Source organism: Aricia agestis, chromosome 3, assembly GCF_905147365.1.
Source record: "Aricia agestis chromosome 3, ilAriAges1.1, whole genome shotgun sequence".
In the NCBI taxonomy this organism is placed as follows: Eukaryota; Metazoa; Arthropoda; class Insecta; order Lepidoptera; family Lycaenidae; genus Aricia; species Aricia agestis.
In genome coordinates this window covers 22,768,720-22,784,271 of record NC_056408.1, presented here as the reverse complement: position 1 = coordinate 22,784,271, position 15,552 = coordinate 22,768,720, and the positions used below count along the sequence as shown (strand labels likewise).

Genomic DNA, 15,552 nt, shown 5'->3' with positions numbered 1-15,552 from the left:
TTTTTGTATTTTTGGCTCATAATCCATAATGGCAATATGTAGGCACTTAAAATTTTCATAAAATCCTCGATTATATGTGTTTTTTAAATAATTAATAATAATATTAAAATAAAATATATTTTTTTTTAATTAATTAATTCCATACAAAAACACAATTTTTGGCTTATTTTTGCTCTATAACGGTACAAAACCCTTCGTGCGCGAGTCCGACTCGTACTTGGCCGATTTTATATATTTTAGTTGTTTCAGGTACACAGGTAACATACGCTTAGGCAGTTATAATATAGATTAATTATTTATCATTCCAATAATTCTTAAAACTCATTATTTATATATACATATTATTACTATTCATGAAGCCCTAAGCGGCCGCATCCGGCCGCGATAACAATAGATAACCTATTGTGTCTCGTTATTCCACGATCGATAGGTTAATTAAGATTAAGAAAATCGACTTCGAATTCGTGATTTTAAAGCATATTTATGAGTAAGTGAACAGGGATTGAAATTTGAATTCCTCCGCTCTCACCCCGCCAAGGAACCCTTTGTGCGCGAATCCAACTCGCTCTTTGGCTTTGGATTGTTTATTATTATTGTTTATAAACTGAGTTACCATTCACTATGCCAAAGTTTAGTCCATGTTAAATTAGCACTTGATGATTTTATGTGTTCTTAATTATATGAACATAACAGATTAAATTGGGTTTTATTTAGAATAAATGATGTTCCTAAAAGTAATTTAGGTGATGGTTTTTCTTTAAAAAGTTGTAGTATGTTTTTTGAACTAAGGAATTGTTACTTAAACTATATTAATAATAGTTATTCGTTCAGTAAAATAGTTTCGCAAATAACTTTAAATAGTAAGCTGAATTCGCATTATTTAGGGTGCATAATTAGTGTGCAAGTCAGTATTTTTGGTGAAACTTTCAAATATTTTGATCGAGAAAAGGGAATATACAGATATTGATTTAAATACATGCCTTTTAAATACGCCTAGTGCCTACAAAATATAAATAGTGATAGTACACTGAGGTTGTGTACTTCTTCTGTAATAAGGAGAAATTTAATTTTAAAGTTTGTAGGTACAGTCACAGAATTGAGAATAGATAATAGTAAAGTACAGTTAACACTGTACGACTAATTGTATTTTAAAAAGATAAAACCGACTTAAAATTGTACGTACTTAAGAATTAAAATTCCCTATCTCAAAAACTACTGAACCGATTTTGATAAAACTTGCATTATTCACTAAGTTGAACAATACATCACAACAAAAAAAGAACCAATTAAATCGGGTTTGTAGTTCCGAAGACATGCGAACACAAACATAAAAACATACATACATACATACATATTTTGAAAGGCACATTTGTTCAGACGCTGATATTATGGACTATAACATAATAATATGTATTTGAAAACTGGGCAGTTCTGGAAATATTACATACACTCGTCGAATTGATAAACTCCTTTTTTGGAAGTCGGTTAAAATGCATTAGTCTAGTTGCTAGTTTACCAGTCGAGACTAGAGACCAAACTACAAAAGAAGATTGGGAATTTTAGAACCAGCGTCGGAAGCCCCCAACTAGTTTTGGATATACATGCCTACTCGTAGGTAAACAGCATACAGTCTTGTTTGGCAATAGGGATAATGACAAGGTCAAAGATTAGCGAATTTTGTTAATAAAATAAAGAAATCACGGTAATAAATAAGTGTTCCCAAAATTTCAGCTTCATAGCATTTGTATTTTTTTTGTTATGCGCCTTCAAATTTGGATATTCAAGTCGAATTTTTTTTCAATTAAATTTCTTAGTATTTGTATACAATTCGATAACTTATGCAATTAAAAGCAACTTTTGTTATGAAACCACTTTCATAAACGCAATATTTAATATACCTGTCAAACAAAGTTGTCTCCCGATGCGTACAAACTACGAAAGACTGACGTCATACTTTCGTAGCACTTTGTATGGAGCGTTTCGGGCAGGTCTTTTTTATGAGATATTTGAATTGTCATATCTTGGTGAATTTTTAAGCTATCAGATCATTCTTTTAACAATGTTTCTATTTCTTAAGTGTCTTTCAATTACCGATAAGAAAAAAAATAGTCATCATGCCTATTGGTGGCTACTGGCTACCGAACTGACTGACAGTTATCCATCATGTGCCATGTGACATGTCCTTTCGAAACCATCGAACATTCCGTTCGTTCACAACTCCGTTGCGCCAAAATTCGTTTATCGTACGGGAACCGTACATTTTTCGAGACAATAGTATCTTATTTCCTTTCCCAGCACTCAAAGTATCTTCATATCATATTTCAGAAATATCGGTTGGTGAAGAGCTATAAAAGAAAGACATCAGATAGACTCACATCTATAAGTATGGATGTGAAATGGGATTACACTCGTAAGCGGTAAGACTACAGATTTACAGACAGTCGACTGTAGAGCAGTGGCGTAACTATTAAACATCCGGGGCCCGTGGCAAATTGATGGGGCCCTATCAGTAAAAATCGTCACGACTCACGTTAAAAATAAAACAATGTATAAAAAAAATCTTTTGGGTCGGGGGCCCGTGGCGTTTTGCCAGCCCTGCTACCCTATAGTTACGCCACTGTGTAGAGTGTAGACAAACAAAATTAGAAAGATTTTAAAGTATTTATTCTTATTCTTGAACGATTATTGACTTCCATCATTTATTAATAACATTATCTGCTTTGATTGGTAATCTTAATAGTAAATTATTGAAGTAAACAATCACATCTAGTACCTAAAGTCGATGCGTTTTGATGGATGACCAACAGTGGATCCCGTCGATCGTCGATCTTCGTCGTTGTATACTCCATCGTACATTGAGTTGGCATCTCCCGCGAGCCGCGTCGTCCACAAAAGCTCCTAATAGATATAACAATTAACAATTTGGCATGCGTGCTCCTTTATTATTAGATATGTTTACGTAATATGCGCGTACTTAGTGCTTACGAACAAACAATACGTCGGCGTCGTATCTTTTATTGGGTCATCGTGACTTAGAACATGCGAGTTGCGACCTGTTTAATGTTTTACAGTATCCAATAAAACTAGTACTTATAGTTTTAAACCAAATACATTTTTACCTACTTATTAAATTGCGCCAAGAACTACCAGTGAGAGGTAGGGCAGATGCTCCGGTTTTGGCCACTGACCCCTTTTTGGCCATTTTGGACTTCCGAGCGGTGTTATTAAGGCATAGACAATAACGTTACTTTATGATGTACGGTTTTTAAAATATTGAAATATGGCAACACTTTTACCGATGACAGTGGTGATATGTCAAATTTCACTTTGACGTAATACACCATTTTTTGTAGATGGTCGTGAAATGTGGTTATTCTTAGCAAAAACAATAAGGCGAGCGGGTGAGTAATCAGTTGTAATTTTCGGAATCTTTGTTTATTTTTTGGACGTATATGTTAATATTACATAAGAAACATACTGTCTCAGTAGAAATAAAGTTATTTTACCGCCACACTTTTAAGAAGTGAGGTTATTCGTAGGTGGCCACTAATGGTACCTAAATTATAAGATTCACCATCTTTGGCCACACAGCTGGCCAAAGATGGTGCCCATAGGAACCCCAATTCTGGCCACATGTTTTTGTTATTGACTTTTTAATATGTGTTCTGATAGTTTTCGCTATTTTCAGAAAAATAAAATGTCGAGGCTTCCGAAGAAAAATAAAGTAGATGATGTGAAAAGAAAATTATTTCAATATTCTCCGCACAAAGTGACACAAGCATTGAACGCAATCAGAAAGGGGATGCCGGTTGCCACTGCTAGTAGAGACTTTAATGTACCTCGAACTACTTTGCGGCATAAACTTTCTGGAAAAGCCCCAGAAACATCTGGACATGTGGGACCCCAGGCCGTTCTTGGAAGAGATTTAGAAAGAGAAATTGTCTTATGGATTAAAGATTGTGCTCGTGCTGGATTTCCAATCAATAAGGAAGGTCTATTAGATTCGGTCAAAAAAGTAGTCATAAAAGGACAACTTAAGACACCTTTAATCAAGACTGAGTAGGTACTATAATAACTACAACCAAAGTTCCTCTTAATTAAAAATATATACCCACTGAAATATATAATAAGTTTGCAATTATATAAAACCAATATCAAAGATTGATAGGCACTTACCTCAATGTTGATCTCTTTAATTTTTAAGATGAATAATAAATAAATCTAGATTAATATGCATATATTTGTGTTTTATTTTTTGGTGGCCAAAACTGGCACGGAATGTGGCCATAAATGGAGTAAATCTGGCCACAAGTGGCACAAAGTGACATTTTTTTTTCTTTTTCAAATTTTTCTTTACGTATTTGAATTTCTTAAAAAACATGTTTTGCAAAGCAAGAACAACATATTTTTAAATACTTTTTTTAAACAATCATGCTCTTTACAACTAAAACTATAGATTATGAAGGGATCAAAGTCGACGAATCTCTTAAAATGGCCAAAACCGGGTCATCTGCCCTAAGTAGACAGTAAGAAATTACTGTCTACTTACCTCTCACCCGTAGTGAGTGACATCGATAAATATATTTATTTCTCGTGGTCTCTAATCTCTATCTAGAGCGGGGGTTCTCAAACCTATTTTGTCTACTGCCCACTTCGATAACTAATTAATAAGTTTTAGCGCCCCCATTGTTTCAAAGCATCCAGATGAAATAAATCATCCCTCAGTATAGCCGAGTTACCTAAATTAGTTTCGCAAAAAACGTGTAAGTACCTACTTAATAGTTCCTGGTTTTGCTATTTTTAAACTACTACAATGAAGCAGGTGCCAAGTTACAACATTGCCAGAAGAGGTAAAAATAGTGGGTTATAGTGGGTTATATATTTGAAGTCGATGGCCCTAATAAAAATAGAGTTTTACGAAGTTAATTTTTTACCCATATGAAGCATTAGAGTGGATAAGTAGGAACGAGTACCTATATAGCGTACTATTAAACACAGTTACGGTATATTACTTATACTTAAAAATAAATATTGTTTAAGTACTTACTTAGTTAGGTAAAGTTTGGTTTTTTATTTCAAAGATCTCAGTCTCCGTTTCATTTTGAAACCTATGAATGCTGAGAATTGAGACGCATGCAGCATGTATAGAGAATCAGATTTGGAGCAGCTCTTTATGTTCCCAATTACTTTGGGCTTTGAGTCAGTCACGAATAAAACTCACTAGTTTGTGTCCGCTCGCAGTCGTTACATTACACCGCGCAAAAAATATTGAGTGCGTTAATCGAAACGCAAAAAATTGGGGACCAAATGAACGTTCTAATTTTGAAATATTTACACGTGTTGTGATTTGCGTTCGAATTTTAAAGGTGAAAAACAGTGTTGTCACTTGGATTTAAGGTGATTATTACCAATATTGATGTGAATTTTATTGGTCTACCGTTTCTATTAAGTATTGCAGTTTAAGACATTGTTAAAATTTTCTTACCTACTATTCTGTCATAGTTAAACTTATTTTGTTATGAAAATACAAATTTGTTGAACTGCGTCACTACTTCACTAGCTGTAATTATATAAGTAGGTATATCTAATGTAAATAATGCAAAAATGTTCTCCAACTTTGGTCAATTATCATAAATTATTGGTAATTTTCGTGATATTTTGCATTGAAGCAGATGTTTTTGATGATTATTTCGCTGTATTTTGTGGACCGATTCTTGTTGTTCTATAGGTTATAATATTAATTTTGTATAACAATTACGAAAGTCGTGAGCTGATGATGGGATCTATGAGCAATCGAGGGAAATCCTTGAAATTTATTGAAACACACATAGTGGTTAAGACTTAAGATGTACCTACGTTGTTTCTTGTAAGTAACTTAAACTTATGTTACGAATGAGTGAAATTTCATGTGAAGGTGTCTCTTGATCCAAAGGCACTTAACATAACTCATAAACCTTTAAAGATAAAAGTTTAGAAATTGCAGCATTGCTTAAATAACTGGAAGCATTTACCACAATTTTGCTTACAGTACTTAATATAATATGGATAGTTAACATTCGTAGTGGTTAAAGCCTTGTCTTGTAGATAACTAAAAAGATTAAATTATTTTTTTTAACAAAAAATTGAACCCGACTTCCAAGGTAAAAACAATATTCTGAGAATGATCGAAAAAGTATGAAATAGGTAATTCTTATTCTTCATTATGTTCCTTTTTCAAAATTCGACTAAACCTCAACTTATTCTGTAGGTACCTACCGGCTAAGTTCTAAGTATGTCGAGTATTTCAGTTCAAGGAGGATATTAGATTATCATATATATTGGATCCGAGATCATTGAGTCAATGATATTGGATAATGTAATATAGACATATGATTCATTTCTTCCTTGATCATAGATTTTTGACATTTGCTGAGAGATTGGATCCAATACGGTCATAGAAATAGGTGTTGCCAGTTATTTAATATAAAAAAGAGTTTTTAATTTCTTGTTCGTTAATATGTTTCAAATAATGTACAGTCTGTCAAAAAAGTCATGAAATTAAAAAGTGGCAACATCGTAGTGTCATCCCTTTTTTCTTAGATTGATTTGAAAGGGATGACACTACGATGTTGCCACTTTTTAATTTCATAACTTTTTTGACAGACTGTAATGTAATTATTTTTCTAATTATATACTTGGATAATCTTGCTGAAATAACAAAAAACAAGCCATATTAAAAATGACGATGTCTTTTGACACATCGAATTCTCTGAGATCTAGTAACCCTGACGTCAATACCTGTCAGTGTTAGCGCTGTCCATTAGCTATTGAAACCACAGACGTAAAATAGGATCAATGAAATATGATAATGTAATAAGCAGATATGATCAAATGATCATATATATTGGATCCTATATATGATCATAGAAATGATCCAATATAAATGATAATGTAATCCCCCCCCCCCCCCCCCAAGGCTGGTACCGACTTTAAACGAAAAAAAATTGAGTACAGAATAAGTTGAGGTTTAGTCGAATTTAAAAAAAAAACTAATGAAGAATAAGTATTAAGTATTTTGTACTTTTTAGATCATTTTCAGAATATTGTTTTTACCTTGGAAGTCGGGTTCAATTTTTTGTTAATTGTATGGAAATATTCATGTCGCTGGAGCCCTTGCCCATACAAATCATTAAAAAAAATTTCTCCATCGCCGCTACTACTCTTACAGTTAATACTATATAAGGGATACATACACACCCTAAAGTATTATCACTTAGTTCTGTTACACCTCGTAGATTCCAAGTATGAGGTATCTATTCTTTTTTTTTTTAATGAAATAAAGGGGGCAAACGAGCAAACGGGTCACCTGATGGAAAGCAACTTCCGTCGCCCTCGCACCATCAGAAGAGCTGCAAGTGCGTTGCCGGCCGGGAACAGGGTAATAGAGGGAGGGTAAGGAAGGAAAGGGAAGGGAATAGGGGAGGGTAGAGAAGGGAAGGGAATAGGGGAGGGTAGGGGAGGGAATAGGGGAGGGTAGGGAAGGGAATAGGGTAGGGGATTGGGCCTCCGGTAAACTCACTCACTCGGCGATTTTCTGTGAGAACGTGGTATTTTTCCGGTCGAGCCGTCCCATTCGTGCCGGAGCATGGCTCTCCCACGTATATATATCCTACTATCCTTTAAGATAACTATGTAGGTGGTTTACCTTTATGTTTTGTTTAAACAAAATATAGTCTCCCAGACATTCCCCGTGCGTGACAAACTATTGATATATTGCCAATAGTAACAGCTGTAAGTGTTGATGGAGGACTGGGCCGGGGACTTGTCCGAGACGTGACGATTTATTCCGACCAGAGGTTGAACAGAAATGCCAAGGTGTTATATTATGTAAAAAGAAAAAATTACGTAAAGCCAGCTTACGCCCTTGTACGAATGCTAAAAAAATTACAATTGGTAAAAAAAACGAATACCCGTGCGCATAAGACTGCAACGCACGACGAACGCTAGAGGGCGTTGATGTATTTAAACGTACAGTTTTATAAAAATATTTGAATATAACGATTTTAGGACCTCCTATCTTTTCTCGTGAATTGCAAACCTCACATCATGCTTTTGATTTCTTATTGGCAGCCATCATTCACCGACACCGCAGACTTGTCGGCACCAACATTATGTTATAGACACATTTAATTTGCCAAATAATCTGCTATCAGACTGATTCTGTTCATTGATTTATCACTTCAATTATATTTACGTATTGACAACATATTAAATATCGATACTATGCAAGCGATAAATTTAAATTTACTATACAGTGCCATAAATAGAAGTTACACAATATTGTAGAAACTAGAATGCAATCATCAATAATATGAATGTTCTCAAAACTTTCTAAAGAAGATTGAATTTTGAGCCCGTAAAACTAGTAGGTATCTATCGACACTTCTAAGCAACGTTTATCTTTTGTGAGATAGATAGAAGACAAAGAACTTAAAGGCTGAAGAGATAATAATTTCGCATCAAAACAAGATTGATAAATGGCTGTTAATTGCGAAACACAATATACCGATTATTGTGTTCGGTGCTGGCAGCGGCCGCGGGCGCATGACATTTGCTTACATCGAGCTACACACTATTTATAATGACCTAAAACTACGTGAATCCAGGTCGAATGTCGCACTTCCGTATTCCGATACCTGTCAATCCATCGACAGCACACAACCTCAGGATGCGCCCGCACTCTCCCGAAGGAACCTTCACAATAACTGGGACCAATGACGGATTAATCCTTAATCAAATTAAGCAATTGCCTAGGGCATCACGTCTAAGGGGGAACCAGAAGAAGAAAAAAACCTCCGTCCTTAGGGCATCACGTCTCACTCTCACGTCACCAAAAAGCACATCAAACTAATATTTTTAGGTGGTAAAAGTTTAAAGATCGATTCTAGTTGATATACGGATTGGGGGAGGGGCATAGGCATGAACTGCTTAGGGCATCTTAGTCCGTCACTGACTGGAACTAAAGTTCAAAATAATGGTCCAAAGAATGCCAAAGATTAATGCCATTTAGGGTTTTCATCGAGTAGGCTCTATAACAGCTGAACCGATTTGAACAATGATGAAGACATAATATATTAACATGGCAGGCAATGGGCTTCTCTACATGTTGAAGTAGCGGTCAAAATCTAGGTTAGGTATACCTAATATTCTCATGTTGAGACCAAATTATATCGTGATTCTTTATAAAAACAAATTCCATCCGCATTTAAACCCAACGTCCCAACGTCAGCAACTACTTAAAATGCTTCTACAATTAGTGGACTTACATGTCTCGCGTAATTTCACTTTACAAAAATATTCGAATCAAAATTCCAAAATTATGGTTAGTGCATGCTAAGGACTCATAATTAACGTTAATAAACGCACGGATCTTAAAGAGAATCTATTTTTAACGTAGGTATTTTAAAATTACTTAACTATTTATTTGTTATTAATATTTTATGGTAGAATCACGAGATGTCAACTGGCAACACTGCGCACGAGCTGTCAAAGTGACGTGCGAATCGTGCGATGAGTGACCCGCGTTCGGATACCGATGCCGAATGTAGCTCGGAGGAGGACGTGGACTCCGGCATCGTAGACGAGGCGGCCGACGACACGACACACGACAGACCGACCGACTGCATGGATCTTGCCGAGTTCTTCACGTACTGGTGAGTTTACTAGCCTTCTTTAGTAAGCAGGATCAAAAACCTCTAGTAGAATATTTTTTAATAGAGTTTCTTAAGTGATCCTTATGTTCCGTCAGAGAGGAAGCTATGTGTATTGTTAATCCATAAGATCATAGAGGCCGCGCTCAGTCTTGAGATCTCAAATCGCTTGACAAAAATGGGCAATGTTCGAATTTTTTCGATCTTTTTAGTAAAGATTTTTGACTAGCCATCTCAAAGTTGTGATGTATAATCGCAATTTCCGTTAATTTCTTCGATACTTTTAACTGAGAAATTAATGGAAATTGCGACGCGAGGCAAGTAGATATTATTATTATTATAACAGTGGTGGATTTACAAATTTTCCGCCTGTAGGCTATTCAATTTTTGCCGCCCCTATAACTGACCTTTGAAATATAATACGTTAGTTTAGTTCACAATCATATCCCACCAAAAACATTTTTTGAATTTTTTTGCTGCGACGACCAAACAAGGTTTTACACTGTGAGGTAGCGAAACGGCGAAGCCATACATATTTACTGGTATGTAGAATTGGTTTCAGTTAGGGTCAGTAGAGTTAGATCGTGTAGATTCAGAAGCTTGGCTCTACATGAGATCTCATATCTTTTTCACAGGGTAAACCGTAAACCTTATATTGTGGTCGTCTCGGCAATATTTTACAAGAAATGTTTTTGGTGGGATTTTTTATTTCTGTATTATAAAAATGGGGCTAAATTTGCCGCCCCTCTAAATCTGCCGCCCTAGGCTCCAGCCTACTTAGCCTATTGGTAAATCCGCCACTGTATTATAATATGTCGCGCGCATCGACAGAGTATAATACCATCTTGCACTAAATCTCGCTTTCCGGGCTAAAAGGAGGAAGAGAGAAAATACTTACCTACATAAAAAAATAAAAACAAGAGAAAAAGTATAAAAATATATTAATTTCAGTTTTGTGACCTTCCCCGAGTAGGCTATAGCCTACACACCACAACGCAATTCCAACTTATCTGCCACCTGAAAATAAACAAAGTATATTGATCAATAATAATTAATTGTGAAAAACAATTAATCCAATATGTAACTCTATACAAGGCAATACGTTCTCGAATCACGTTATATCACTTTAGCCCAATTCACACAAATCGGAGCGTTACAATCGAACGAAGATCATACTTTAATAATTGGGCCCAAAGACTACACCAGGTTTCTGAGGTGTTTTGACTGCAGTTTATTTAATCAACAGAGTTGTTTATTGTTTAATTTTTTGACGTACGAATCAATAAATAAAGGGTGTATTTCAGATCTAAACTATGATGAAAAGTGCTCAGTGAAATGTCAGTCAACATTTTTAATAACCGCTGATGACGCGAGCGCACTCCGCAGCCAAACTCTTGGCCTGAATTCACGAGTCGCCCTGACACTGTGACTGACTCTAATCCCAGTCACATCGCACCGAAATTGTGCCCTCTAGCCATTACTGTCACAAAATAATCCCGATACAATTATGACTGACTATTGTGATTTGCGTGACTTGAAACCACAATTCGAGGTCGAGGCGGATAGACCTTTTTAACCGACTTCCAAAAAGATGGAGGTTATTATAATTAGATTTGCTCGGTGCACAGCTGACATTAAGATCACTCTTTTTAAAGCATATTGCCAGACATTTTACACGAACAGTGTGTGGGCCAAATATACACAGAAGTCTTACAATGCCCTGCGTATTCAATACAACAACATCTTCAGGGCTTTGTTCCGGCTGCCTCGCTACTGTAGTGCATCAGGTCATTTAGCCGAAATTTTTCGTTTTCGCTTCGTTAAAGAATCGCCGATCAAAATGTATGGAATTGACATAAGACGAGTCGAACGTCAACGTCATATTATCGAACGCTTATGTCAATTCCATACATTTTCATCGGCGATTCCATAACGAAGCGAAAACGAAAAGATTTTGGCTCACCCCCCTGGTATGTTTGCAGATGCCGGTGTAGATGACTTTTATGCACAAATGAGGAAAAAGGTCGCCTCACTAGTAAACAGAGTGCGGGGGAGCTCGAACAAAGTCCTGAGGATGGTTAGTGAAAGCCTAGATTCAGTCTTGGTGGGCAGGTTCATTGAACTTCATGTTATGAAGTCTCAATGAACCTGTCAATCATAGACTTAATTTTTTAATTTTTAGAATTTTATTTATTCAATTGTGAATTATATAAGTGTACTACTAACATAGTTTTTTAAGTCAAATTGTTACTAACACTATGGATCAATGGTCTGAAAATAAATGATTTTTATTTTATTTTTATTTTAATTAGTTTTAAACCTGTTGTTTGATTTTTGACTATTTTTTATTTATGTTGGCTATAATGCTTTTGTATGAAGTCTTCCTAGTTCCTTACGAGTTAGGCCAGGTTCACACGGCACAATTAATCCTGCACGTTTTTTGCAGTATACGTCTTAACGAATAAATAGTAGCGCATACAATGCATATAGACCATTCACACGTCGATTATTCTGCACGATTTGTTGCAGTACAATCGGCGTATGAATGTTAAGACTTATACTGCAAAAAACGTGCAGGATTGTGTCGTGTGAACCTACTCTTATGACTGAACTTCGACTTATAATAGATTCCTATTGCAATTAAATAGCAACGCTTCGTTACTGAACAAAAATAATCACACCGGGGTACGCGAATATTTATTTTAAGGTAGTAGAGTCTATCGTGTCAATTAACGCTTTAAACAGCTATTATATGTCACGACTTACGAAATAGCTTCCTCATGTCATGATATAGCTGTCATATGTTTGTCTGACACGACATTTGACACGAAAAACCCTACCGTCCCTCTGATGGCGAATGATATATCGATAACCCTCATAAAACTGGAGTGGGCACGGTCTGGTAAACACCGCCTATGCTTGTAGTTTGTACTGACTACGAAAAATTTAATTTATCAAACATACCGGGTCCTCCGTCCACAAAATGAACACCACCGCCATCTCCATCCACAACATGAACACCGCCGCCGTCGCCATCCACGACATGAATACCACTACCATCATCATCCACTACGTGAACACCACTACCATCATCATCCACTACATGTACACCTCCGGGGCCATCATCTACCACGTGGACTCCGCCGTCTCCGTCCACGACGTGAACACCACTATCTCCATCCACTACATGTACACCGCCACCCTGAAACATAAATTATGAAGTCAGAATACAGAAAAAGTGTATGTTCGTGTTTACCAGCCTTCTATGTACCATCACACGTTGTCAAAAGACTGTTTAGGTAGGTATGGACTATGGTTCACAATGTAAAATATAGAAAAGTAAAAATATAATTTGCCTGCGACCGTCGCGTCCTAAGGCTCAAAAAACAAGAGGAAGATACAAAATGTGAGAAAAAATAATACACTGTGCAGAATGGCGGCGATTATTGAAAGTTTTACATTTGAAAACCTGTGGCCAGTGGCCATAGGCCAGATCACTAATAATAAATAGTAACAAACAAACATACATACATCCCCGTCAACTACGTGCACGTCACCCATGATTGCGTTATATCTAAGTACTGGCAGGTAGAGCCATATTAATCTTATATGTCGATAGCACGTAACGCACCACGAAAACTATGGACTTGACAAATATTGTGTCACTAACAATTACTAAACACAAAGGTAGCCGCAACATTTGTTCATACAGACGAAAGGTTTATATTTTGAGGTGAGGCTAGGTTTTCGCAGACGACAGATATATTATATAGTTTTCAATATATATAGAATATTCATCAAAACATTAGATTATATTATCCTGAACTCGGATTGATTTGGGCACTCGCGCGACGTACAGAAAATTTGAACAAGATACATTGAGAATAGTTAATTATGACTTGAGTTGACCTCAAAGAACATAGTGTTTTGTTGCCAAAATCTATGTACTATCAGAGAAGTTGATTCCTAGGCGCTTAACTCGCGTTAAGTCAAACCCATCCGACCGATCACAGCTAACATTGAAATGACATAAGCCGACCACATGACGTAGGTCCGTCAACTGCCTAGGAATCAATTTCATCGATGGTACATTTACTAAGTATATGTTATATGTATATTTAGGTATAATTTTAGATAATATTCAATTCTATGGAGGTTATTCTTTACATTCGGAGGTTACATTTTGGATGTTTAATTTCAGCTCAAGTTCAAGGATTATGTAGTCTATTTTAACGACTGATAAAACAACTTGGGCATAACTTTTCTAGTTAATCGCCCACTTAATCAGATAACAGGATTAAGGGCTATTTAGCGTTTATGTAGGTAGTTCCTGCTGTCTTATCTAATCTGAGCTGTAAAATACTGAACTAGGTAATCATTCTGTGATTGAAATTAAAGAGTACGAGCGAGTTACCTAATGCTTACAACGTATAGATTCATGTCATTGGCATTCACTTGCTATTAGAAGCTGCCTGTAATTTCATTCGCAGGTAAATTCGTAAGCCGTATGGTAGTTGACACTTTGTATTGATAAAAAACTGTTTTGTCCTTTCCAGGGAACACAAATTATTTTGTTAGTTAAAAAATAGGTTTAGCAAGTAGCAGGTTTAAGCGTGAAGACACTTGCATTTTATTACGGTTATGTTATCTCCACAAAATGTACGATTTCAGTGGGACTTGCGTGTCGTTTACTAGCAGAAACCCAGAAACAACACGACAATCTTAGGGTCTACACAGACGGACCGCATTTCAACTGCAATCCAACTGCAAATTGCAGTTCAAGTGCAGTTTGAATGCAGTTGACACGACTGCAATAGAACTGCAAACCAAACGCGCAGTCGGATTGCAATTCAGTTGCAGTCGGCGTGCAGTCGTGTGGACTGTTTGGTTTGCAGTTCTATTGCAGTCGTGTCAACTGCATTCAAACTGCACTTGAACTGCAATTTGCGGTTGGATTGCAGTTGAAATGCGGTCCGTCTGTGTAGACCCTTGATCTCTATCATCGTTTATAGACGGCCGTGGGACAAATGTTATATTTTTGTTTGAGCAGGACATAATGAGGCCACGTCGTGTATCATTTGTTGCTGGAGACTCATTAGTTAGTTTTTCATAGCATTTGATACGATCTGCGGTGAAACAAATTCTTTTTTTTTAATATTTTTTTTTATGAAATAAGGGGGCAAACGAGCAAACGGGTCACCTGATGGAAAGCAACTTCCGTCGCCCATGGACACTCGCAACATCAGAAGAGCTGCTGGTACGTTGCCGGCCTTTTAAGAGGGAATAGGGTAATAGGGGAGGGTAGGGATGGGAAGGAAAGGTAAGGGAATAGGGTAGGGGATTGGGCCTCCGGTAAACTCACTCACTCGGCGAAACACAGCGCAAGCGCTGTTTCACGCCGGTTTTCTGTGAGAACGTGGTATTTCTCCGGTCGAGCCGGCCCATTCGTGCCGAAGCATGGCTCTCCCACGTTAAATTCTTAAAAAAGATTAGGAAAAAATCACTAAATCTGAGTATTCGCAAAAATACAAACGACCGTACTCAGAGAGATGATCCTTAGTAATTTAAAGAATGTCATCAAGGCCATACAATATTTTCTGTCCAACTCATCATTTGATTAAAGTTGAGTAATTTTTAACCCACCAACTCCCAAGCAGCACCCGGGTGCCGCATAACAATTGAAAATCTATTGTGTCTGTAATTCCCACGATCGAGGTACTTATATTAGATGTCAGGACGAACTTACAAAGATAGCTGGTTCCAACTGAATGGAAACAGCGAAATCAAGAGAACACTGGTCATCTTTAGAGGAGGCCTTCACCTGTGGAGGGATTCTTACAGTCGAAGCAAAATAAACATAATA

The 15,552-nt window shown here is 36.6% G+C and overlaps 1 protein-coding gene across 1 annotated transcript; it reads right to left on the bottom strand.

The window, feature by feature from the left end:
- Positions 1-10,613: 10,613 nt before the first annotated feature.
- Positions 10,614-13,298, bottom strand: LOC121725684 (uncharacterized PE-PGRS family protein PE_PGRS46-like). The gene is made up of 3 exons (XM_042112740.1): positions 13,221-13,298; positions 12,654-12,891; positions 10,614-10,706 (listed from the first exon to the last, which is right to left on the bottom strand). Exons 1-3 carry the CDS (start codon positions 13,248-13,250, stop codon positions 10,696-10,698), a joined length of 279 nt encoding a protein of 92 aa, XP_041968674.1. The 5' UTR covers positions 13,251-13,298; the 3' UTR covers positions 10,614-10,695.
- Between the last annotated feature and the right edge of the window lie 2,254 nt (positions 13,299-15,552).

Excerpts from the sequence above, each read along its gene's own strand:
- LOC121725684 (XM_042112740.1), bottom strand. The coding sequence starts at position 13,250 with ATGGGTGACGTGCACGTAGTTGACGGGGAT. Across the intron at positions 12,892-13,220 it reads TGCACGTAGTTGACGGGGAT|GGTGGCGGTGTACATGTAGT; the intron begins GTATGTATGTTT and ends TTTATGTTTCAG.